The sequence below is a fragment of the Zonotrichia leucophrys genome, chromosome 1A, assembly GCF_028769735.1.
Source record: "Zonotrichia leucophrys gambelii isolate GWCS_2022_RI chromosome 1A, RI_Zleu_2.0, whole genome shotgun sequence".
NCBI lineage: Eukaryota > Metazoa > Chordata > Aves > Passeriformes > Passerellidae > Zonotrichia > Zonotrichia leucophrys.
In genome coordinates, this window is record NC_088170.1 from 37,804,842 (window position 1) to 37,830,395 (window position 25,554).

Consider the following 25,554-nt stretch of genomic DNA (forward strand, 5'->3'; position numbering starts at 1 on the left):
AGCAGAATAAATCCTACCTATGGCCCTCCTCAACAGCAATCTCTCCAGGTATCTCCCACCTGGAATGCCACTTACATTGGTGCCTGTAGGTTGCAGGTTGCAGAGAAGGGACAGAGGTGCTGTGCAAACCCACTGCAGTAGCAGGCAGGTCTGTGCACAGCTCACCCTGCCTCATCCCATGTACTTTTGTTTCTATACTCAGGAAGAAAATGTCCTGCCCAATGTGCACACAAACCAAGGCTTTTTCCCATCCTGAAGCAGGAATGACTTTGCACTCCAGGGTGAAAGTGACAGATGAGAGGACATAGTCGTATTCTGTGCCAGAGGAGGTTTAGGTTGGCCCTTAGGAAGAATTCAGTCACAGAAAGGGTAATTGGGTATCACGACAGGCTGTCCAGGGAGGTGGTGTTGTCACCGTCCCTGGAGGTGTTTAAGACTGGATGTGGCACTTAGTGTCACTATCTATTTGATAAGGCGTTGTTTGGTCACAGGTTGGACTTGATGATCTCAGAGATCTTTTCCAAGCTAACAGATTCTGTGATTCTGTGAAATGCCTTCCTCAGCAGAACGGTCTCAGTAACATGCGAGTATGAACAGGGGGCCTCAGGGACATTATCTAGGCGAGGTTTCACATCAGACGGTGCTCGTGTCCCAACTGCGGGCTTGCAGGAGCTCTCCCAGCGACCCTTCCGCGAACGGGGTCTGTGAGCGTGGCCCGGCCCCGCACAGCCTGCTCAGGCCCCAGCCGCGCCCGGAGCCGGGGCACGACTACAGCTCCCGTCGTGCCCCGCGGCAGCCGTCGCGCGCGCCCCCGCAGCCCCGCCCACGCCCGGCGTGGCGACATCGGCTGCGGCGCGGCGCTGGAGCGCGTCCCGTGACGTCACGAGGCAGCAGCCAATCCCGGAGCGGGGAGCAGAACTGCCGGCGTTCAAATCCTCCGCCTCCCCCGCCCGCCCCTCACCCAGCGGCCCCGGCGCGGCGGCGTGAGGCTCCCGCGCCTTCCCCGGTGGCGGAACCCCCGAGCAGGTGAGGGCAGGGGAGCGGCGGCGGCCGCTGCCGTTAGCGGCCGGGGAGGGGCGGTGCGTGAGCGGAGGCGATCCCGCGGGCTGACGCGCTCCTCGGCCCCGCCTGCGGGGGGCGCTCCCAGGCGCAGGCGGGGGTCCCCGCCCGTGGGTTCGCGTCACGCGTGTCCGGCCGCGGCTCCCGCTCCGCGCTCCCCGCGCGGGCGGGAAGGGCGATCCGGCGTTCCGGCCGTGCTTTGCCCCGGTGCGTGGGGCGGGAGCGTGCGGCCGGCGCTCGGCTGCTCCCCTCCCGCGGGGGAAGAGAGGAGGAGAGAGCCTTCGGCACCCCTGGAGCCAGCGGCGCTGCGAGGCTGGCGGGGCGGGGACCTCGGCTGTCACCCCGCTCCGCCAGCGCCCCGTGGCTGGGTGAGCTGCAGGTAGCCGGTGTGTTGGCTGTTGGGGTCGACGAAGTGTTATAATTAAAGTATTGAACTAACTTTTTTGACCGTCAGGAAACGTAAAGCTTCATACAAACCTTAAGTGAAAAGGAAGCCTGTCATTAGGCATTTTTAGATCTTGGTTGTGTTTGCCAAACAGATTAACTCTTCCTTTTTTCTTCCCCCTAGAAGCTTTCTCTGTGGAAGACTTAACAGTGAAGACACCTGTGGTAGGTGGACAGTTGGGTGTGGCTGACATGTGCTATAAAACATGCTCCGGGATGTGATACTGGATTTGTATGTTGAGATGAGGAGGTAGTCTGTGTGTAAGGTGAAGAACGATAAAGGAGATTCAAGGGAAAGAGAAGCTGGGAGGGTGTGAGCATCTGTAAGGAAGATGGTCATAGTAGAATGGAACTGATTTTTAAGAGTAAAGTTTTTATTTGAACCAGGTGGATGGACTAACTTCTGCTGATATTAACTTCTGTTCCTGTCTGGTAAAGCCTTTATGGTTTGGAGGATGTCCTCTTTTTCTTCCTTCTCAGTGTTGGGTTGGCAGAGGCTGGGAATGTCCATGGGTTTGGTATCTGGGTGGTCTGGTAGGAATGGTGTCAGTTACATGGGTTTGATGCCTTAAGTTTTAGCTTTCATAGTTTCTAGATTCTGTACTGCCTTAGTGTGTAACTCTGAGCTTCATATAAAGTGTCAGCAAGTTCTCTTCACAGGGCAGTTAGACAAAGCAATCCTTTCCCAGCCTGGGAACAAAGGACACTGTTGCAGCTTCAGGCCCAAAAAGTGTAAACAACAGCAAATTGAGGAGAGCAATCTGGGAGGATGGGACTTCATAAGCTGAAGCTGTAATTGGACAATTAACCCCAATATGTAAATGGACCAAAACCTACAGTATAAGTGGGAAAACTCATGACTGGGTGTCCATCTTGGGTGGAGCCACAGCCAGGCTCTTGTACTGCCCAAGGTGTATCATTTGAAGGCCTTTTAATAAATACCTGCTTTATTCCTTTAACACTGTCTAGCCTCTGGTCCAGGTAGCCTCACTAGGCATCAGGTTTCTTTCTAGTGGCAGCACCTACTTGAGAGGGTAGTCATCCTAGAAAAATTGTGTTCTTCAGCCTTGGAGATTTTCACCCCTTGTTTCCAAAAGGGATATTAAAATTAAAGACCTCTGTAGAGAAGTCATACTCTGGGGAAGCTGGAGGCTTTACAAATGGGTATCAGGAGGAAAGTATGTGGAGGAAAATACAGAGTTTTTGTATAGGGGGTATTTTAAAACTAGCACTGTTGGCCTCAAACAGCTACAAGAGTGTGGAGTGACTTCTAATCAGACAGGAGTGGAAGGGAACCAATTTTGTGTTGGAGGAATGGAACTTCATTCCTTCCAACATCTAAAGTCTAAGTGTGTGATTTCTAAGCATTAGTTGTGTGTAGCCTTTTATCCCAACAGAGGCAGTGGGATAAGAAATGCACTCTGTTTATCCTGCTCAATGGATGCAGGCCAGTTCCTTCAGACAGTGATTAATATTCATTAAATAATGCTATGCAGATGCTACCAGGCATGGCTAGCTTCAAACTTGTCTCAAGGCTAGATGTTCACTAATTTATTGTAAGTGTAAGATCATCCTGTTTAATGTGTGCTCCATTTGTGTGGAACATCTGAAAGGAAAGAGCACCCAGGAAGCTGAGAGAGTTTTGTATGCAGCACACACAGTGTTTTCAGCAACACGGTGGTTCTGGAACTGTGCTGACAAGGGCACTTCTGGGAATATCACTGAAAAGGAAAAGCAACTGTGTTCATTCCAGCTTGCTAGAATGAGAGAGCAGGGGAAGCATGCAGCACATATAATTATAGGATGGAGGTTGAAATGAGAGGAATATTGCATTGTAATTGTTAATCTTGCACAAAGAGTAATGTCTTAATGTGGCCTTAATCCATAGTTTTACCTACTGTTTATTTATGAATTATATTGTCGGTGTTGGAAGAGTCAGCACCATCTGACTGGCTGGCTTTGGAATATTAATCTAGTTTAGCTGTCTTAATTGAGCTCTGGGGAAAAGTAGTAATGACATTGAAAACTCAATTAGATATCTGAGTAACAAAAACCACATGAGTGTTCAAATAAATAAGGTTATTTCTAAAGATTATGTATTGTAGTTTGAGAGGTTTTATGCTGACCGTTTCTTTTAATTGACAGTTCTTAACTTTTGGGAAAATGGCATCAGAAGACATCACTAAACTTGCTGAGTCACTTGCCAAAACCAGTGTGGGTGGTGGACAGTTGAGCTTCAAAGGCCAGAGCCTTAAACTCAACACAGCTGAAGATGGTAAGAGAAGATACCCTTGTGCTTTGAAAGCATCTCCCTGAAGTTGTCAAATCTTGTGCTAAACTTTTTGCTAATCCTGCATGGACAAGTTGTCATAACGTATCTCTGATGGAGGGGTCTGTCAGCTACAGCTGCTCCTGCTAGGGATCTTTCCTCCCCTTCTGGTACCCTGCTTTCACCTGGTGCCTGGCAGTGCTGCAGCTGCTGTAGCTGGGGTTTGGGTGCCTGGTTTGCAGGTGTTGTATTCTTGGTGTTCTCTCTAAGTGCTTTTGACAGTTACTGGGCATTAGAAGTCAATGCTCCTTTTAAGAGCAGTAAATGAGTGTATCACAGCTCTTGGAGCAAGAGATGCACAGAGCTGATGAGTTAGCCTGCTGCAATGGTTCACTTTCTTTCTTTCCTGTTGCTGTATGTGTGTCTCACGATAAGTCTTACAGTGGCTGCTAATACATTTTCTCCAGATACTTACATGTATTAGATCAACATTTCTGCCATGCAGGAAAAACAGCATATTTTTCAGAGAGGTTTTTTCCTCTAGTATATAGCAAATCATATATATATTTAGTGTATATATACTATATAGCCTTTTTTTTTTTTTTTTTGCTAATGCCAAAGGTGGAGCTTTTTTCTAGATTGATTTAGCAGTTCAAAGGCACTGAACTGTGGGGAAAGGCCTTGGAGCTTGGGAACAATAGCAAGTGCCCATTGGCAGGAGAGATTGCAGCTTGCTTCTTTGCCTTGCATAGGATCACTGTAGAGCTAAATTGTTCCACCCTGATATGTTGGCTAAACAGACATTTCTTCTACCAGTCAGTGGGAACTTTTTCCTGTTGATGTGACACCAATGCTCATCAGCTTTTAACTTAATCTCTGCACTTCTACAGGGACATTCACTCTAGCTTTTAATGCATGTGCTGAATGGCAGAAGAATTTCATTTGGGAAGTAAAGACTTTTGCAAGTAGAAGAATGGCTATCAGAATAAAACATAGAATATAATAGGACAGTAGAATTATGAGAAGGCAGGGTAGGGAATGGAGAGTGTCCTTTCTGGTGAGCTGACACTTCAGCTCTCCTCCCATTGCTGTTTCAGATTTTGTTCTAGCTGTTTTTGCTAGAGGTTGAGCAAGTTTTACTGGATCTCAGAGGGTTACTGTGGTAATAAGACAATGGTTAAAAGACCAACTAGATTATCTGCTTCTTGCAGCTGAAGATGTGATCAAGCAAATTGAGGAGTTTGATGGCCTGGAAGCCTTGCGCCTGGAAGGCAACACAGTGGGAGTGGAGGCAGCCAAGGTTATTGCCAAGGCCTTGGAGAAGAAAAGTGAGCTCAAGGTGAGATTCTTAAGTAGAGGGTATTCAAGGGGAAGAAATAATGTGGAAATACTGAAGGCCTCTCTAGGCTCTTTGTGCAGAAACCTGTCTTGAGTTACCTCTGAAGCTTGCTTGGTGGCTCTACCAGGAGGAAGAGCAATCTTAGGAAAATACAGCATTACTTGGAGACTTTGGGATAATAGGAATACTTAACTTCCTGTTAGAATGTTTCCTGTATAGAATGCTTCCAATCTTAAAGCTGGGAAGCTGTGTGATGAAGGGTCTTTATTGAAGGCAGCATCTGTAAACAAAGCCATAGGAACAAAAGACTAAGTTCAAATGAAGCTCTCTGAAAAACTAAGTGAAATCTTCTAGAGAGTGAGTCTTCAGAGAATGTCTGAGTAGAGAGGAAATAATGGAGGCAATGCAACAGGAGGGTCATCTTTGCACAAGCTATGTTTTCCTACTGTTGCTCTAGCCTAATGTTGAGGGGGTGCTGTGCTGCTAGAGGCACTACACTGTCCCCTGAAGGAGACTGGTAGAGACATTGATATGTATTAATCACCCAAATGTGGCTTTTCAAGTAAGTTCAGATTGTTGTGCTTCATACCTTAGTAAAATCTGCATTGCTAATGTATTCTCCTGTTTCCTGTTGGTTTTTTCAGTGGCAATTTTCTCAGCAGAAAATAATTCCAGCTTGAACACAAACAAGAGTTCCTGTATAATGTTTATAGCGTGAATTTCACTTACTTTGTCCTTGCAAGTGAAGTGATTGTAACACTGGTTCCTGCAGCTCTTTAGTACAATCAAATGACAACCTAAGGGAAGGGAGACAGCATTAAACTGTCTCCAGTGATGTAAAGCATCTTGTGTGTGTAAATGTTTATTACAGCTGAGTTGACCTAAATATTTTAGTGGGTTTTATCTGTATGCTTCTTATTTTAGAGGTGTCATTGGAGTGACATGTTCACAGGCAGGCTAAGGTCTGAGATCCCTCCTGCTTTGGTAAGTAAAAACTAGATCTGAGACTTCTAACTAATATCACCTCTTTTCTCACCTGTCATGCTTTTTGTGGGAGTCTGTATTTTGGTACAGAGCTGATCCTTCTCTGTGCTGTTAGTGCTAAATGTCTCAGAATAGGTGAGTGGTTCTCTTCTGCTCGTCCTGTGTGAGATGGAGAGGAGTTGATTAAAGGTTAAATGTGAGTCCATGCTGGTGAAGGAGCTTTTCAGTGGGAAATACCATCTTCATGACCCAACAGATAAAGTGAGAGCTAAGCTTTCTAAGTAAATCATGTGGCTGTGTCTTCTAAGACCATTACAGAGCTCCTCATCTCCTCAAGTCCTGTGAAGCCAGAACATAGCTCAACATTGATGAAAACAGTATTTCTTTCAGCAGTGTAGAGCAGGAAATTCACTTTGAAGAGTATTTGACTTAAAGGGATGGGATAGAGTCTTGCGGGTTATCTTTAGCATAATTTGTGCAACTTCCTCTCTGGATTTAGTAGTAGACTTTTATTTCCCCATGCAGCTTTGCAGAATGTCTTCAAAGTGGAAATTTTTTTGCAGCATCACTGTCATACCTAGCCACTGCAGTGATGCTGTCACTAAAAGTTAATCCATTCCCTCCCTCCCACGGCCATCTGTTTCCTCACAGATCTCTTTGGGGGATGCACTCATAGCTGCTGGAGCCCAGCTGGTGGAGCTGGACCTGAGTGACAATGCCTTTGGGCCTGACGGTGTGCGGGGCTTTGAGGCCCTGCTGAAGAGCCCTGCGTGCTACACCCTGCAGGAACTCAAGCTCAATAACTGTGGCATGGGCATTGGTGGTGGCAAGGTAAGGCTTATCTCCTCTTGGGAATGAAGTTGGAAGCAATCTTTGGTGATGGCCAACTCCCCTGCTTAAGGCAGCTACAAGTACACCGGGTTCTTCAAGCTTGCTCTAGTCAGGTTTTGAATATGGAGACTTCCAAGCTCTGTGAGGAGCCTAGCCCAGTGTTGAACAACCCTCACAGTTAAAAAAAGGGAGTTTGTGTTAAAGTGGTGTTTTCTCTGCACTTTGTGTGCAGTTCTGTCCGACTCTGCCTTTTGTACCACCTTCTCTCCTTATCTTGTTCTGGCTATTTTTACACATGGATAATATGTCCCCCACAGCCTTTTCTTTCCAGCCTTAATCTCAGGGGTCAGTATTATCCTAGCGAGCAAAATTCTCCAGTTCTTCAGTTGTCCTTGGCACCCTTTGCTGGACTTGCCCCAGTAAATCCATGTAGGAGCCTGGACACTGTGCTTGATGCATTTCACAGGGCTAAGCAGAGAAGGATCTCTACTTCTGTGAGTGCTTTTTCCCAGGGCAGCCCAGTAGAATTCCTTTGCTTCAAGTGTGTATTGGTAGCTCATGGTCAACTTCCTACCCATACAAGTTTGCCTGATTAGAAGCAAAATGTTCTTGGTGGCTCAGTGTGTTTTAGTGTTGCAAAATTATCAATTCTTTCCTGAGACCAATGTGCAAGTTTTGCAGGTAGAGAGTTTTATTGTATACCTGTTGTAGAAACAGGTACCTGTCAGTGATGCCCAAAGTGTTTCTCAAGAGGTGGATCTATGAAACACAGTAGGATTCCTGTAGAGTGATATGCTGGGGGAGTATAAGCTGCTTGTTTTATCTTTAGATATTGGCAGCTGCTCTGAAAGAGTGTCACAGGAAATCAAGTGCCCAGGGCAAGCCTCTTGCTTTAAAAATATTTGTGGCTGGCAGAAATCGTCTGGAGAATGATGGTGCCACTGCCCTGGCTGAAGCCTTCGGGGTGAGTATCAAGCCAGAGCTGCTTTGACAGCAAATTTGAGCAAGGTATGGTTCAGTGCTGGTATTAAAGGTGATGCACAGAGAGTTTGCTTCAGCTAGGAGGCAGGAGCTGCTGGTCTGCTCACTAAAGTCACCATGTTTCTTGCTGCTGGAACTGGAGTCTTCAACTAGTGGAATTAGAGTTGCTGACTGAGTGTTTTTGTGACCTGAATTTCCAAACACATAGCTAGTTGCTGTGTAAAGTAGTTACCTGAGGGAGAAATAGTCATCTCCTGAGTAATTTAATAGTCCTGTTCCTTTTCCTCTCTCTGTGCTAATGGTTGGTGACTGGCACTGGGGTGGGTATCCCAGCTTGTTCTCATGAGTGCTGCTTTGCTCAGTCCTCTGGCAAAAGCAGCCTGGTGTTTTTGCTAGGATCATCTGGTCAGAGCTTGAAGGGTTGCCTGGCTTTCTCCAGCTGTCACTGGCCCACTTGCACTTTTGTGGGAGGAAAATGATTCACTGTGATTGGGACCACCTAATTCCCTCTTCATACTTCAGTTTTTGCTAGAAGTGACTTCTGAATTACAATGCGTAGTCAGCTATATTGACAATGATGTTACAGGTTGACTTTTTTTGTTAAGAACTGCCTAGATGTGATTTTGATTATTCAGTAATCATGGTAAAAATAAGACTTTTTAAATACTACAGTTGTATAACAACATGATTCATGGAGAATCAAGATTGAATGGCATTACCTAAGTGGGATTAATTACTGTGTTATGTGATGTGCTGTTTAGTCCATAAACAATATTTGTACTGGGTTTCTTACATGTTTGCTTCTCAGGTCAGGGCAAAATGTAGATTTTAATTAGAAAATTAAAGTGATGTTGTATGGTCTGTTTCAGTGTTCTTGAACCACTTGTGAAGAATGCTTGTTATAAGTTATTTAGAGTAGGCACAGAGGACAATGATGCTTGTGTCCCTTTGAATCAGGGCTTTGTATTTATCTGGCACTTGCCATTTGTCTGTGATTTCACTTAGATTCATGATAGAATTGCTGGTAAATAATTCACTGTAGAAAAACCAATGGAGTTTTGAAACTCAAAACAATTTTAAGTAAATCTAAGAGTGGAGCAGCATGCTCTTGAGCTGAGGTTGAATTGAAGCTGAATGCTCTCTAAAAGCTTTTTTTTTGGTCTACATCCTTTCCCAGATCATTGGGACTCTAGAAGAGGTTCATATGCCACAGAATGGAATCAACCATCCTGGCATAACAGCCCTGGCACAGGCCTTTGCTATCAACCCACTGCTGAAGGTTATAAACTTGAATGACAACACCTTCACGGAGAAAGGAGCTGTGGCCATGGCAGATGTGAGTTGTTTTAAGAAGTTGTTTTGGGTTTTGTCTCAAGTCTGGTTGGCGTGAGCACCTTTGGGTTAGTGCAACCATGTCCTGTTGCAGTAGGAAAGATGACATTCCAGAAGGAACAGGATGCTCACTTACTTGCATGTCCACTTTCACATCTGTGCTGTCTTGCTGTGCAGACTCTGAAGGCGCTCCGTCAGATTGAGGTGATCAACTTTGGGGACTGCCTGGTGCGTTCCAAGGGCGCTGTTGCCATTGCTGATGCTGTTAAAGAAGGGCTTCATAAATTAAAGGTATTGTCTCCTTGCTCTTCAGCTCTTTGCAGAAATGCCAAGTTTTCCATTTCATGTTTCTCTGTTCATTCTCCTACTGCTACTGATTACTTTAGGATAGGGTTCAGTCCCATGCAGGCTCTGTGCTCACAGCTGAAACCAACAGGCTGTGCTGTGGGTCAGTGGCATTCCACCATCCAGTGAGGGCTGTGCTATGTGGAGGTGAACCCGTGATCTCTTTAGTCTTTGTTTCATCTTTTTGCTGCTCCTCGCTCAGCTCAGCAAGTGCTACTCAAGAAATCTGATCATGGCAGTACCTGCTATTAGAACTTCCCAGAGCTTCAAGAGTGGGGACTGACATGAAGGGGACTTCATGAGCAGCTTGTCTTTTCAGCATTTCATAGTTCATACAGTTAATGCTTTTTCTTTGTTGGAGCATCAATCAAGGGTTCAAGTATTTTTATTTTTTTGGTGATACAACAGCCTCCTACATCAGTATTTGCACAAGACTTGAATCTGACAACATTCTGGATAGGCTGAAGTCAGAATTGATAACATAAGCAAACTAAGATCTTTAGAAACACCTGCCATGAGTCATAATTACCCTGAGACAGATGCTGAACATGTGATTTCTGAATCTTGCAAAGACAAAAATTAACCTAATACCTATTTGTGTGTATGAACCTGGTATAGAAAGGAGGAGGTTCTTTGTGGTTTGTGATCCCTTGCTTGGTGTTCTACTGGAACTTGTCTGAATCTCCCAAGCAAACTTAAGTAATGGGGTATTGAGATGAACAGACAGAAGTTAAGTCATTTTTTCCAGAGCAGAAATGGTTAAGGGAAAGTAGTATGAAGCAATTGCAGCTGATTCATTCTGTTCAAGGACTGCTTCCCTTCTCCTGTTAATATTCAATCCCTTCTCAGGAAGGGATTGATTGAGCACAATGTGGAATGGTGGGGGATGGTGTCTGGCTGTTGAATTCCTTTACTCTTACTAGTCCACATGGTTTCTCTGCTGGCTGGCTCTGTCAGAAGTAGTACCACTCATGGCTTTTTTTTGAAGGCCTTAACATGCAACTGAGGTGTCAAAAGAAATGTGCAATATGCTCAGTACAGTAGCTGCCCTTCTTCTGTCAGACTTACCAGAGTGGGAGTTTTGGAGTGCTCTTGAGACCCTTGATAAGTGAAGATCTTCAGTCAGCTGACTGCTAAGGACTGAAATGTCTGCACCTTTTAGGTGCACAGTGATTTGTGGGTATTTTAGAATTGCAACCTTTAATAGTGCTGCTCTTAGCCACCAGTATGTTTCAAAATTCCCCTTTTAAGTATATGAGGTAGGAGTATGTCAGGCTTTATTTTCAATTAATAACACTTCTTTTTTGCTGGGAACCTCTTCAAGTGGGTCTTTCCAGGACACTTGTGAGGACATTAAATTTATGGATATGATAAATTTTAATAGGAATTCTGCAGACAAAATGTTCTTTTGCATTTTTAGGAACTGAATTTGTCTTTCTGTGAGATCAAGCGAGATGCTGCTCTGACTGTTGCTGAAGCTATTGAAGATAAGACAGAGTTGGAGAAGTTGGATCTCAATGGTATGTAGGTTTGCTAGATCAAAGTATGTGTAGTTTGATTCCAATCAGAAACCACTAGGAAGAATGTTGACAGAACCATGTATTCTATTCTTGCAATTGTCAGCATATAAAAACCAGTACTCAGTAGCTGAACTTGCATCACCTTGGGACAGGAAATGGTTAGATCTTGAAAGTTTTCTTAATCCATGAACTCAGTTAATTGGTAAGCATTTTTGGTACACCTGATAAGGTGGAGAGATTAGGCTGATACCTCTACCTGTTTTCAGTAAAACTCTGAATTATTCAGTTCTATCTCAGATACTTCATACTTGTAAACAAAAACCTTTTGTGCAACTATGCAGAAGAGTGTGAGAACTTTGCCTTTATTGGCTTTTGGTTTGCATACCTTGGGTCACTGCATTTCACTGGTGCTGAGCTGTGTGCCCTTGTTTTAGAATCACTAAGAACAAGAGATGTTTAGAGAAATAACAGCAAGTCTCTCAAACTCTGAAGCATTAGGGGATTTTCAGCTCCAGCCATTGTGTAATGCTGCTGAAATTTGTTTAACCATCGTTTGATTCTGTCTGATAAGTGCAGTTCGTGTTGCTGCCTCTAAGGTGTTGTGCAGAAATGGCATGTAACTGATTTCAGAAACAAGAGCTAGACAAGAATATACAGCCTAGTCCTCAAGAGCGAACTTGCGTGCATCTGTCAAGTCCACTCCCTTTCCTCTCTCAACCTAGGTAACTGTCTGGGAGAAGAGGTGTGTGAGCAGCTCCATGAGATCCTCGAAGGCTTCAATATGGCATCAGTGCTGGGATCTTTGAGGTAGGCATGGTACCAGAGTTTAAATCACAAGTTTTCTCACAATTTTCATCAACACTTCCATTGACTTACCTCATTTTAAAATAAGAACTCAGTGGTGGCAGATGTTGATCTGAGTGTGGAGCACAGCCAAGGATGTGTCTTAAACTTGTTTTGTTTTCATGGATGGACTTACCTCAGCATAAGTAACTGATTGTGTTTGATCTTTTCTTGCTGTTCTCAGCTGGGTGACTGATGTCTGAGTGTCCTCTTGGTGTGTTGTAGGTGGCATGTGCTTCTTGCAGTGGGACTTTGAGGAGAGGCTGCTCTTTTTTTCTGTAACAGTTTTGAGTTCCAGTGTACAGGAATTCCAGGTGTGTAATTAATGGAATGTGTAACATTCTAACCTTAGTGATGATGAAGGGGAGGAGGATGATGAGGAGGAGGAGGAAGATGAAGATGAGGAGGAAGAAGAGGAGGAGGAACAGCAACAGCTGAAGGAGAGAGGAGCAGAAGAGCAGGAGTCACTGACTCCTAAGAAGATAATTGATTCACAGGTAAGCTTACTGCCAGGTGGATTTTGGTTTCATCAGCTGGAGAAGAGTAAAGGAGGAAATGAGACTGTGGAGTCTGAACTTGAAGTGCTGACAGGCAGTCACATTCCTGCATGGGCTGGCACTATTGCACCAGGGAGACAACATTCAATAAGTAAAATGGATCAACGGAAAAGTGTGTTTTGTTAAAGTGGGCCTGTTGTACCCCTGCAGGGAGGGAAGGGCTGAGTAGTGGTGGTAACAAGTCTTCCATGTTCAGGAAGTGGTGGGGACCTTGTACATGCAGTGCCGTGCCCTCATGCTGGCACATCCTGGCCACGGCAGCTCTGGGCTTAGGTCAGCCTCAGGCTGTTTCCAAACAAAACAGGTTCTGGCCTGGTGTAGCTGTGCCCTGAGCTGCCCCATCTGCTTTTGCTGAACCAATTTATTTACTTCCAAGAATAAACTTGAGATGGATTCCACCTGTTTCAGGCTTCAACTCCAGTGCCATCTCCTCCTGTGGATGTTGCCACGTTCCTTGCTTTCCCATCGCCAGAGAAGCTGCTGCGACTAGGCCCAAAGTGCTCTGTGCTGATAGCTCAGCAGGTAGGTGAGCTGGTGCTTCTCTGGGCTTGATTGTTCTCTCAAAATTGTTTCATTGCCAGAGATAACTTGACCTAGATTTGCATCTTTTCTCCAGTGATCCCAAAGAACCTCATGAAAGCAGATGATGCAGATAATGCTTAAACTGGCATCAGAGCTTCTACATAAAATAGTGTTTGTGTTGCTTGTGCCTTGTGATATGGCCAAGGCAAAGCTGATGTCAGTCAGCTGAAGAGCAATTCTTTCCACAGCCCTAGCAGAGTCCCATGTTGTGTAGCTGTCTAGCAGTTAACTGATGCCTAATTTTTTCCTCTTTCAGACAGATACCTCTGATGTAGAGAAAGTAGTTACAACCCTCCTAAGGATATCCTCAGTCTTCAAAGATGAGGCCCCAGTGAAAACAGCAGTGCATGAAACAACAGGTGATTTGGCCTTTCTTCACTTTGTGCTGTGAGCTGGTTCAGTGCCATAGACACCACTGCAAGGTGGACAAGGTCCCTGTGAGCCAAGCCATTGGGCCTTTTTGTCCCTGGCAGGTAACAAAGTTCCAAGCTGTTCCCTGCTGTTGTGTAGAGTGGAAGATTCATTCTGAACCTGGCAGATTTTGTGGTGCCAAACCTCTGTTGTAGTGGCCCAATGCTGCCCTTACTGCATCTTCTTGATGCTGGGTTGTCCATAGCCAGTAGTTCTGTGTTTTAAGGCCAGTTGCCTTTACAAGGCTGTTTATTTAAAAAGTGTTTTGCAGGAAGTGCCTCCCTAGTGTAGTATTATGAGATTGTAAAGAGAGACCTCCTAGTTGATGTCTTGTATCTTTAATTTCTTCAGGAAGCAGAGATTTCCAACATGGGGCAAGACACAGAAACCAGTCTTCAAAGAAAGGACCATTTCTCACACTATATTGGAGTAGTAGTTTGGGTTAGGTCTGATTAGTCTGTGGACTACTAATATATCCCTTCATGGTTTGGTTTGGAAATAGGAATTTCCAAACAATCCTGGGCATCTGGCCACTGCCTTTCATTTTTTTCCAATCTCCTAGCAGTTCAATTCTTCCCCACATGAGCTACCCATCATCATTGTGCAAAAGAATTGGATCAATTGTTTTGAAGACGACTTAAAGTGGTGTACTGTGCATTTCCCTAGTTTGGAATTTGCAGACGTGGTGAAACTGTTTCACAAACAGTAACACAATAGCTCTCTGCAGTTGATTATGAGCTGAATCAGTGAAAAATAGTCAGGTGGCACCTCACTGAGTTACTGCACCTTGGCTCATGCCTGTTATGAGTGGTCTCCAGTAAAAAATGGATCAAATGATATTAGTGTTGTCTCAAGTTTATTTTGTTTACATATTTATTCCTGCTTCTTCAGAGAAGGTAGAACCTGGCAATTACTTTCTTTCCATAAAAGCAATCATCAGCTGACAGTGAGGGCCCTGGTTAATGTCTGGCACTGTTCTACAGCCACTCCAGTGAATTCTGCCCTTTCTAAGAAAACAGAATTGTCAGAGGTTAAAAATGGGTTGCCTTGCCACCTTGTACGCATGAGAGATTAAAGCACTGGTTTGCCCATTGTTTGTGGCATAGTATTGGTCCTGAGGGAGCCCAGAAAACAGCTGAACAAACTTTCTCATTGTGTTCTCTCATTGTTTGTGGTTTCAAATGAAAGGTGAATTGTTGCTGGCCTTTAAGAAGTCAAGACTCTACCTGCTGATGAGCTCTAGCTCATCTGCTCATGTTTGTATGCATGTTTATAAGTATGTATGTGTACACAGCATGCATGCTCAAATGCACTGAACACAGCAGCTGGTGATGTATAGGACTGGAGGTATTGCATGTGAAGCTTGGCAGTGGGAATTCTCATGTGAGCTTTGTGTGTTTTGCTGGATGTTTTAAATTTTGTTTTTTCTTCTTAATGGATTTTACCTGTCTTAATGTTTCAGAGCTTATGGCTATAGAGACAAATGAAATCTTAACAGATAGTGTATCACAAAACTGATTTAACAGCTGAGTTTCTGTGTAACCTATTTTAATCCTGAAATCCATGAATGTCCTTTTTTTGTGTTGATTATACCAATGTGCTTATCTCTTTAGATGCCTTGATGAAAAAAGCCTTCAGTTCTGCCACATTTAATTCAGATGCATTCATCTCAAACCTCTTGGTCCACATGGGACTGCTGAAGGTGAGGAAGCAGGAAAGAGTTAAGTCGTGGTCTGTTTAGGCTGTTGAAGGCCAGACTGGCAGGATTTTGGGTAATTATGTTGCCATGGAAGCAGCTGGGTGCCTTTGCATGCCTGATGCCCAGGGACAATGGAAGTCTGCACTTTGCAGTTTCTGCTGGACCTGCAAGGTTGCATTAGGATGAAGGATGTGTCTTGTTTTTGTACATCTCCTGCTTAATGTTCTCTGCATTTTCAGTCCTTCCCTGAAGGTAGGGAGGCTCAGGTAGGGCAGTAATGCAGCTGCTGGACTGTGGTGTCTATGAAAGCTATGTCAGTGTTAGTAGTTATTGAGGTCCTTTAGGGCATTTCTTGAGAGCATGTCTCACAAATGTGTATCATCTCTCATGCCAGATCAGTGGCATTCAACTTCATGCTTTGGAGACTCTTTGCCAAATGCTGGTGTTAAGTAATTAATTGCAAGGAATAAACTCGTTGTGAGAAGATGGAGGGTCAGTAGGAAGCCTGTGATTTTCATAGAATTAGTAGCTTTATTTTCAGTGAGGTGACTGTGGAGTGGTTGTCTCTGCAAAGCCTTAAACACCTTTGCCTGCTTGAGCTACAAGGGTTAGTGTTTCCCACTGCCTTAAGGCCTGGGAGCTGGGAATATAAACTTTGACTAAGACAATTTTAAGCTACAGAAAAGCCATAATCTGCTACAGCAGCCTGCTATGAAGCAGGTTTATGAATGTCTTTCTGGTACTATCCAGCTTGACATTCAGACCCTCATTGACATGCATGGATATGACTTCATTTCCTAAAAATCAGTTTTGCCTCTCCCTATATTCATTGCATACTGGACCAGCACTGAGCTTCCCACTTCCCAGAAAGGTCAGTGGAACCCAAGGTGGCACTTGGTTCTGCAGAATGCCTGTTTTGAGCCCTGCCACCTACCTCTTGCCCATATGGAAAATAGCAATAAGCATGAGGCACAAAGCACAAACCTGTGCTCCTGAAGAATTCTTTCAGGCTGGGAAGTGGCACTGAGCATAAAGCCCAGGAGGATCAGGCTGCTGATTCACATCTGTGATGTGCCTAATTCATCCCCAGTCCCCTGCTTGTGGAGAAGGGGCAGACTCCATTTTCAGTCCTGTGTAGCTGGAAACATGTGAGCAAGAGATATTCTTAATAGTGTGAGCTCCAGGGTCATACAGCAGGAACACATGTCTGGGCCCTGTTTGCAGAGTGAGGAGTTTTCTTGCAATGCCAGTAGAGAAATAAATGAAAACAATGTAAGAGCTGGGACATGCAGGGCAACATCACATTAGGAGTAAGAATAACTTATGCATCATGTAAGCAAGTGGTGGCTGTTGGCCTTATCTTGTACATAACTCTGAGACCAGTTCTGGGAACACTGCATTATGTTCTGGGAGCCTGTCAAAGAGCTGGAGATGGTATAAAAATGAGCTACAGAATAATATAATAAAAATTAAGGCAACTGAATTCTTTATGGACTGAAGTCTGGTGAAATTCCTCAGGAGAACACTTTGACACGGAGCCTCTGAGAAGATTTGGCTGTTTCACTTGCAGGTTCACTGCTTCCCTTTCCCTATTAGTACTACTGTCAGTTGAGTACTAGAATGTTCTTGATGCATTATTTCAGGTGCTGGGAGACTATGGGATTGGCTACCTTTGTCTTGTGCTTAATCTAGTGACCAGCTTTCTCTCCTGCAGTGTGTGGGAGCACTTCATTCAGCAGAGAATTCCTTGTCTGTGAATTACAGTGGCTAAATCAAATCCCCTTTGTCTGATGTCTGATTTCTTGTCCATTTCTCAGAGTGAAGAGAAGATCAAAACTGTACCAAGTCTCTATGGTATTCTTATGACTTTGAACCATATGGTCCAGCAGGATTATTTCCCTAAATCCCTGGCCCCAGTTCTCTCAGCTTTTGTTACAAAGTGAGTATTGTATTTGCCATGCAGTCTTCTCTGTGGGAGCTTGTGCAACTCTGAGGGTTAATAGCTACATGTAAGCTGTTGTGAATGCCCACTGAATGTCTGTTCTGCAAGTGAGAATTAACAGTTTAATAGGCCTCTATTTTATCTTGTTTACTGCAGTATGTGAGGTTCAGAGTTAAAAAAAAACTCAGAGGGAAGAGTGGGAAGTTGGCTTTGCAAGGAAGTGGCTCTGAAGGAGGGACTGCTCAGGCCTCTCACAGAAGAGCTGTTTTGAGCTTAAGGAAACCTGCTGGGTTTCTGGCCACTGCATGAGTGCACTGTGCATACACTGGATCTAACTATGCCCTCCAAGTCCTCCTTCAGAGTTGAGAGGGTCAGCAGAGCTCTGCCAGAGTTGTCATGCTGTGTGACACTGAACACCGGCAGATAAAAACTGCAAAACACAAAGACTGAATTTGTTTTTAAATGGAACTTCCTACTGTGACAGCAACAAAGTTAGTGATTTTTCTGAGAACTGAATGGGGAAGCATAAGTACTGAAGAAGCTGCTTGTACTGACTGCCTGTACTGAACTGTTGTTACTTCCACAAGAGGTATAGAACCAACCCCTGCCCCCACCAACTTTAGCTTTTTTTATGTCTTAAATGGCTATGGAAACCATATCTCTACTGAATTAAATCAGTGTCACCTTCAGCATTGATATTTAGGGGAAAAACCCCACCAAACAGATTTACAATAGGATTGCATACTACTGTTCAATAGTCAGAGGAGAAGCAGTCCAAAAATGTTACTCAGGCAAAACAGCAGAGGCCTGAAATCTATATGGAGCTTGGTGGCTGGCTCAGCATGGACCATGTGCTGTGCAGGGTGAGAGCAGGTTCCAGAATGAGGCTTAAACCTTCCTGAATTTCATGGTAAAAGGGTTGGCAGCAGCTGCTGAGGATCCCTTGCTGGTGAAAGGTAGAGGCATCAGATAGTTGTGGTCAGAATGAAACATGGGCAGTAGGAATGCAGTCAGATACTGCTGGTCTGTCTTGGTCCTACTGGGCTTGGAAGCTGGCCCAGTTGTGATGGGGGGAAAGAATTTTTCCAAGCATTGGTGTGGCTGAAGCTGTCAAAACTGGTATGGACACAAACCATACTAATGTCAGTTTTGGAAAATAAAGCATCTTGTTTACATGTGTGCAAATGCTAACTGGAGCCTCTTCCTGTGGAACACTTTGCTTGCTGCCTCCTCTCTTTGTGTTGATCAGGTTAAGGCACTTAACCTTGCCAGTGACCATGTGCTTTGCCAACTGAACAAGTATTTGTCCCACTCAGTTGTTAAAGGTTTAAGCAAGAAGTACCAGGACTTGCCGTATCACTGAATTTCTGCTCTTTCCTACACTGATGCCTTGCTCTTGCTTATTGATCAAGCCCCAGCCCTCAAAATGGAATTTAAATTGCTGGAAGCTGAGAGTACAGGAGAAAGACATTGGTTTGGGGCATTTGACTGTCCTAATTGTTTATGTCAGGTAGCAAGGCCCAGAGTAGCCTCTTGATTCTAAGTGTCCTAATGCATTTTGTTCAGAAAAGGCACATGTACAGGAAGAGGGGAGACATGTGTATGTAGGCTTTTCTCAAAAAATGTTTTTAAGCTGTAGCTGATAAAAAAAAGAGTAAAATTGTGGTCTTTATGAATTCATCAACAACAACCCTATTGAAGCCAGAGCCAGCATTTCACTACAAGAACAAGAGGGGAGAGTCTCTTGGTGGAAGGTTCAGACTGTTTATGGGCTCTGTAGAAGCTGAGTGAGAGCTGAGAGCCTCCCTTAGTGAAAGGCAGATCTTCCTGCCTTCCTATGTATGGACCAGTGCTAATCCAGGCCTCCACTGGCCCTGGTGCTATGAAATGCTTGGAGCTGAGCTTTGCTGCTTTACAAACTTGCTGCAAGCTGTGATTTTAAAGGGAAGCTCTTGTCCTGTGCTGCATAATGAAGTTTGTACTAGATGCAAGCAGTCTATCTCTGTTATATGAACATAGGCCTTTCCCTTAAGGGAACAAGGACAACAGCTCTTAAATCTGTGCCTGGGTAAATGTAAACAGTTCAAGAACCCCCCAGTCCAGTTAAAACAGCCTGGTGTGCTTTCACCCCAGCTGCCACCAAAGCCCCAAACAGCCATTTACTCTCAGCCCAGTGAGCTGGGGAAGAGCAGGGAAAGACTGAAAGTGAGAAAACTTGGGGCTTGAGGTGAAGGTGGGTTAATAGGTAAAGCAAAAGCTGCATCTGCAAGCAAAGCACAACAAGGATTTAATTTATCACTTCCACCATCTCCAGGAAAGCTCCAACATAGCTTCTTCCTTCTGCTTTATCTGATGAGCATGATGCCATCTGCTATGGACTATCCCTTTGGACAGCTGGGGTCAGCTGTCCTGGCTGTGTCCCCTCTGGCTTCTTGTGCACCCCTGGCCTACTTGCTGCTGGGGTGGGGTGAGAAACAAAGTGCCTTGATGCTGTGTGAGCCCTGCTCAGCAGCAACTGAAACATCCCTGTGTTAGCAGCACTGCTTCCAGCACAAATCCAAAACACAGCCCCTCCCTCCTGGGAAGAAAATCATCCCAGCCAACACCAATACACAGCTTCTCAGTTAACTTCTATCCCTTGTCTCTTCTTGGAATTCAGTCAGAATAAAATTGCAGTCTTAAAATTAAACATCTGCCTGGTTAACCTAGTAATGTTCAGAACTCATTTGGCCTTTGTTTCTGCAACAAATCCAATTCCACTCTGTCAAACCTGTCATTCCTTCACTTGCAGAAAACTAATATGCATTTTTGTGATATTTTCTATTTTTTTTTTCTCCTTTTGGTTTGCAGTTAGCTCTTCTGGGCTTTTAGAGCTGTAATGTTCTTGTAGCTGCCTAGGCCAGAGCTCTGCTGCCTTTCACTGCAAGGGGCTTCTGGAACAGGCACTTACCTCCTTCCTTTTGTGACAATTTGTTGTTGTAGGCAGTGTTCTCTATTCCATAATAATTACAGAATTTTGGATACAGACTGTAAACAGCATCCATCTTACTCTGCTTGCTGTCAAGCCTTATTTGGGTTTTTTGGACGCAAGAGGGTGCTGTGAATCCACATGTGCTTTTCCATAATTTTTTAAGTGGAAATACTGAAAGTATGTGGATGTCTGCTTGCCCACCTGTGATGTGCTAGAGGTGATGGGTTTGTGTTTGGTTGGGTTTTTTGGGTATTTTTTTTAATGTTGCTCTTTGGTGTTGAATTGCACCACACCACTGGTCTCTTCCAGCAGTCTGTAGCATAGGAGGGGCTGGCAGGTAAGTCCACAGCAAATAAGGAGAATTTGATGGCTAGAGGAGGCTTAGTGTCAGGAGAGGGGGCTGAGGGATCTTGTCTATGATCAACATCAGTGGTCCAGGTTCTCTAGTTCCAAAAATGGGTACCTACCTGGATGGAGCCAGCTCCCTCATTGCAAACAGGGCTGGGTCTTCCAGAGATGAGGGCTGAAATGTATCTCCAGCACTTTGAAGGTCAGCTCCAAGCTGTGATTCTGTGGCACTGTGTGTTCAGTAGGAGTGGTCTTGGGGGCAATAAAAAGGGTGAAGTCTTCTCCAGGATGTGCTTCTGTTAAAGAGCAGCAGCCATGGAGTGAAGTACCAAACAACCTCTGCAGCTCTTGGTTGTGCTCTACACCTGGAGGTGAACTCCTTGCTCCTTCCTAGAAATTCCTCTCTCCATTTCAGCTCACCCCTTTCCCCACATTGAGTAGGCTTCACAGCTGTGCATTGTTAAAAGTTATTTTGCTGAAGTGAGGTGGGAGAGAGGTACAATGAATGATTGCTATTCTCAGAATAATGGAAAATATTGGATTAAAATTCTTTGGAGGAAGTTCCCTAATGTATGGATTGAGACTGGTAAAAGTTTCAGTGATGCTGAGCCAGCAATTAGCCTGCAGAAACAGAAATATACATTACTGGGGGGCAGTGGAAATGTTACAGAGATTTATCCTCATGTTAACCCTGCTGTGAGTGTATTTCCATGGTTGAATTTCAGGGAGCAGGTTATTCTGTGTAAATCTGACTTAGCTATTGCAGCATCTGTCTTGGGCCCTTTCAGGTGATGCTCTGCATGTTCTGTGGGCTGTTTGTAAGGCACCCTGAAAGGTGACCCTGTTGCATTTTTCCCAACCTGGAAATGAAACTTGAGATAATTTCAGTAAGGAGGTAATATAAAAGGGAATCTAATATAAAAGGGAATCTTTATTTGAAGACCTCCAGAGGCAGTTATGGAAAGATGTCCACAAAAGTCCACCCACCCCAGGGGTGAGTACATTTTATAGGTTTTAGAAAAGTAGCACATTTGATTAGAAGCACCAGTTAGGAGGACAAGTGGTGATGCAGTTCCCCCCAGGTTAAGCCCCTTCTCTGGAGCCTTTCCCTTCAGCACTGGCTGTACTTTGTCCATGAAAATGTATCTTGGCTCCCAGGAAGAACCAGGATAGTATGGAGGCTTGGAGCTCTGGAATTTGTGTTGTCTTTCTGCTTAAGGAAAGGCTATGGAGAAGTACTGGGAAAACTGGTCACTAATACAATAGACCACAGAGCTACAAATGCATGTGTGAAGATTACAGAGAACATAGAAAAGAAAAAAGGCAAAACTTAAATGGTGTCAACCAGCAAAGCCAGTCAGGTGTTACTTGGCATCAGGGAAGAGTAACAGGAGGTTGTGCTGCCTCTTATAAAGACTTTAAAAAGTCCTGAGACCAAAGTCATCACTGGATAGCTAGCAGATAACTTGGTGAGGAAAGATTGGAGTGCTCACAGGATCATCTCCTGTGTTTTGGGGCTCTAAACATGAAACTTTATGGGAAAAACCCTTTGCCAGAAGGGTTCCACCTCCATCATTCTACCCAGAACGAGACACTGGGCTGCAGAGATAAAAGTCAGTAGCAGATTGTTTATAGTTACGGAAATAAATGTTCTGATTCTTGGCCATTGGCTTCCTGACTTGGACTCTCAGGAGAGAGTTTTCCACAGCAGGCTCTGAATGGGCAGCAGTGATGGAGTGGTACTGGAAAAGGTAACAGGGCAAAATCTGTAGGTTTTGGGGCATACACATCCAGTGCATTGGAAGCAGTGTTTATTTGCTTAGTCAAAGGCAGACACAAAGCCATTCTTAAATTCAGTACTTTAAATCTCTCTCTCCCTTCTTTCCACAGACCCAACCGTGCTCTTGACTCCTGTTCATTTGCTCGCCACATGCTCTTACAGACCCTCCACCAGCTGTAGGAGACCAGAGCTGCCCTTCCTTCCTTCCTTCCTTCCCCATGGGACTGCCATCAGCAGAGAACTCGGACCTGCATTGTGGGAGAGGATCCCAGAGCCCATACAGACATGCTGTCCTTTTTTTTCCCCCTGTAGGAAATCTGTCCTTTCTTCTGCTTTCATAAACTTGAACAAATCCTGCTGAATTGTCTTCCTACTCCTCTTGAAGTGATTCCCTGGTCTGTAGGGCAGGTGCTTACGCTAAAGGTGTACTGCTGTGAGCTCAGCATGAATTGAAGAGTTCTCCATTTTGGTTGCATTGCCAAGGATGCCAAGACTAACACAGGGAGCAGAAGAGCTCTGATCTGGATCAGCCCAGTTGGGCATTCTGTTTTATTGGACTTTGACTCCTGCCTTATAGCATTTAGCACTGTGCCAGAGGGAGGCTGTGCTGCTGCTGCTGCCCTGCTTCTCTGAGCCACAGGGGTGAGGTGTGATCCCCTTTGGTTCTTCTTTCAAGTCTGTTGTCAAAGGTAGTGTGTGGCTGATTCTTATTTTAATATCCTCTTCCCCTTCTGCTGTGGCTTGGAGTATTTGTGTAGTGTGGTTGATCCTGGTGGCCATTGCTTAAAGGAATGAACATATTTTATTGTAAATTTTTTTTTGCCATTGCCTGTGTTGTTTATTCTTCCTGCCCTTTTCCTTCTCACCCTAATTAAATAGGCTTGGTTTGGAAATGAATACAATCCATGAAATCCCTGTGGAATGTGTCCCTTTCTCTTCCCTTTGACAAAACACTGGGTCTGTGTGCACTGGTCACATGTTTGAAAGCCAAGCACATGTAAAATATGGAGAGAGAAGGCTGTGCTTTTCTCTTGGACAGAGCAAGTAGCAGCAGATGTCCCTAAATCTGTCTGGAGGATTGTCCATGTGTCCATACAGCCCTCTGAGCCACCATGACATTCCTCCATACAACTTACAAATGTTTATGTCAATTGCCTGAAATGTTATGTAAATAAAAATTAACTCCACAGCCTTATCATCATTTCTAAAGCCTACACTGGGATTTGGAAGCCTATTTTGCAGCTTTATGTGATTGCAGAGTTTGCAGTGGAACACGAAATGGGACTGGAATGGAGCCTGGTTTGTGTGAGGAGAGAGGCACCAGTCAAGTGAGCAGCCAAGCTATTGAGCCTCAAACCTTGTTTGTGCAGCCCCCATCTCTTCTCTTGGTGGTCTCCTGCTCCTGTCCAAAACAGGAACGTGGCAGAGGAGCACATTTCCCTCCAGGCATCTTCAAATTCCTATTTAGCACAGTCTAAACAGGAAAAGCAGTGCCAACACTTATTAGCAGTAGCCTGCTACTCAGCTGTAAGTAGCAAGAGCAAACATTGAAGTTGTTACTGTCCCACATTCCCAGGATGAGGTAAATTTAAGCCCTTCATCTCATTGGCTAAAAGACCAGGCTGGAATTCACAGGAGTATCCACAGGAACCTGGAAATGTTAAGAATGATTGGACTGAAAACTCCATCACAAATCTTTCTGGTGTGACCTCATGCACAGCCATGATTTGGCCAGCCCATGTCTTGCTGGATTTCCCTCTGGAAAGCTGTGATTTGATGCTCTGACCATTTGAATGCTGATTTTTTCTCTGTGTCTTATCAAATGCATGGAGTAGTTCTTGAATTTTGCAGTGGTTGTGAAAAAATGAATGTAATCAAAGGGCCAGATCTGTTGGGCAGAGCTCCATGGACTTGGTGAGGTTGTACTGCCCCTGCATTCATAGAGGTTAGATGGTTACAGACTCAGGAGAGCAATGTGACATTTAGGGCTTTGGCCAGACTCCAAATTGGTGTGGTCAGTCTTGCTTTTCTTCAGAATTTGGGGCTTCTTAGCTTATATCTACTAGCCCTTTGTAAATATACAAAATAATATTTTTTAACGTGGCCTACTTAGCAAACCAGGACACACAGCTTGCAAAAATGTGTCTGTGCTTTGCTCTTAGAGCACAGTGGCTCTGTATGGAGTCCTCTGGTTCTGCGCATCTACAACTTTTATCATGTACTGTGGTTGTGGGTGCAAAGCTTACAAGCAGGTGAGGGAAATGGAAGCTCCAGCTCAGATTCTCAGCCACAGTTCTCAGACTGCAGATGAGAATTTCTCTCCAGACAAACACGGAGGAGTTAGGATGTTGTGATGTATTCTATAGGACAGCAACACCTCTCTTGTGGGCCTCATTTTCTTGAAGATGAGAAGAAAATAATTTTAGATTAATTCTGGCTTGTTAGAACTGTCAGAGTCCCTCACTCTTCCACTCTTCATTCACCTTCCTGAGGAAAGAAGCCTTTGGATCCAGCAGCTGACAGGAAACACAACTAATGATGATTATCTGTATAATTTAAAAGTACCTTCTCTTCCTTTCATTTGGGAACACTTGCACTTTCTCCCTGTGTCCCTGAGCCAGATGACATCACTCAGTAATTTCATTAGTCTTTTAGAAGGACAAGACAAGCAAGAGAGCAAGGCTGAAGTAAGAAGGGCTTCTCTGTGATAGAGCTGGAAAACCTGAATTTCAAATTAATCTAAGAAGCACAAGAAAAAATATTTAATCTTTCTGACTGTAGGATGACCAGGAGCAAAAGAAGAAAAATACAATGATGGGTGGAATTTTTAAAGCTCATTAATACTTTTGGAGGAAAGTTTGCTGTAAAACATCATCTCTGACTTCTTGCAAGCCTGTGAAACTAACAGAGGTTCTGGGTCCTAAAATACAACAAATGCTGAAGAAAAGGCATAAATGGGAAAGCCAATTTCATCAAACTTTCCAGAATCATGCTACCAGTTAACTATTCAGTCTTTTCATTAAATCACAGAATCCCAGAATGGTTTGGGTGGAAGGGACATAAAAGCTCATCTCATTCCCCTCGTGGGCAGGGACACCTTCCACTATCCCAGGCTGCTCCAAGCCCCATCCAGCCTGGCCTTGGATGTTTTCAGGGATCCAGGGGCAGCCACAGCTTCTCTAAGCAGCCTGTGCCAGGACCTCACCCCCTCACAGGGAAGAATTTTTGTCTTCAAGAAAAATTACCCAGCAGATCAAAGTTTTTCACAATTTCCCTTTTTAAAGCAACAAGGAAAAGCAAAAGCTCGCCTAGGAAAT

At 44.5% G+C, this 25,554-nt stretch overlaps 1 protein-coding gene across 5 annotated transcripts; it reads left to right on the forward strand.

Moving 5' to 3' along the window:
* The first annotated feature begins 921 nt into the window (after positions 1–921).
* RANGAP1 (Ran GTPase activating protein 1) lies at positions 922–23,432 on the forward strand. Of its 5 annotated transcripts, none has more exons than XM_064702338.1 (17): positions 922–1,026; positions 1,628–1,668; positions 3,649–3,778; positions 4,984–5,111; positions 6,036–6,095; positions 6,747–6,926; positions 7,756–7,890; positions 9,085–9,243; positions 9,417–9,530; positions 11,005–11,104; positions 11,827–11,911; positions 12,300–12,444; positions 12,913–13,026; positions 13,343–13,445; positions 15,111–15,199; positions 17,014–17,135; positions 22,348–23,432. In XM_064702338.1, exons 3-17 carry the CDS (start codon positions 3,667–3,669, stop codon positions 22,415–22,417), a joined length of 1,716 nt encoding a protein of 571 aa, XP_064558408.1. In that variant the 5' UTR covers positions 922–1,026; positions 1,628–1,668; positions 3,649–3,666; the 3' UTR covers positions 22,418–23,432. The 5 variants fall into 5 exon arrangements, with proteins under 5 accessions (XP_064558408.1, XP_064558407.1, XP_064558406.1 ...); XM_064702335.1 differs by having other exon boundaries at positions 964–1,026; positions 1,631–1,668; positions 22,348–23,152; XM_064702334.1 differs by lacking the exon at positions 922–1,026 and adding an exon at positions 1,369–1,438 and having other exon boundaries at positions 22,348–23,152.
* The last annotated feature ends 2,122 nt before the right edge of the window (positions 23,433–25,554 follow it).

What these genes read in the sequence shown, in the direction of transcription:
- RANGAP1 (XM_064702338.1), top strand. Translation starts at nt 3,667, where the DNA reads ATGGCATCAGAAGACATCACTAAACTTGCTGAGTCACTTGCCAAAACC. An exon ending in GGAGAAGTTGGATCTCAATG is followed by an intron (nt 11,105 to 11,826) that starts GTATGTAGGTTT and finishes CTCTCAACCTAG; the next exon opens with GTAACTGTCTGGGAGAAGAG. An exon ending in AGCAGTGCATGAAACAACAG is followed by an intron (nt 13,446 to 15,110) that starts GTGATTTGGCCT and finishes TTATCTCTTTAG; the next exon opens with ATGCCTTGATGAAAAAAGCC.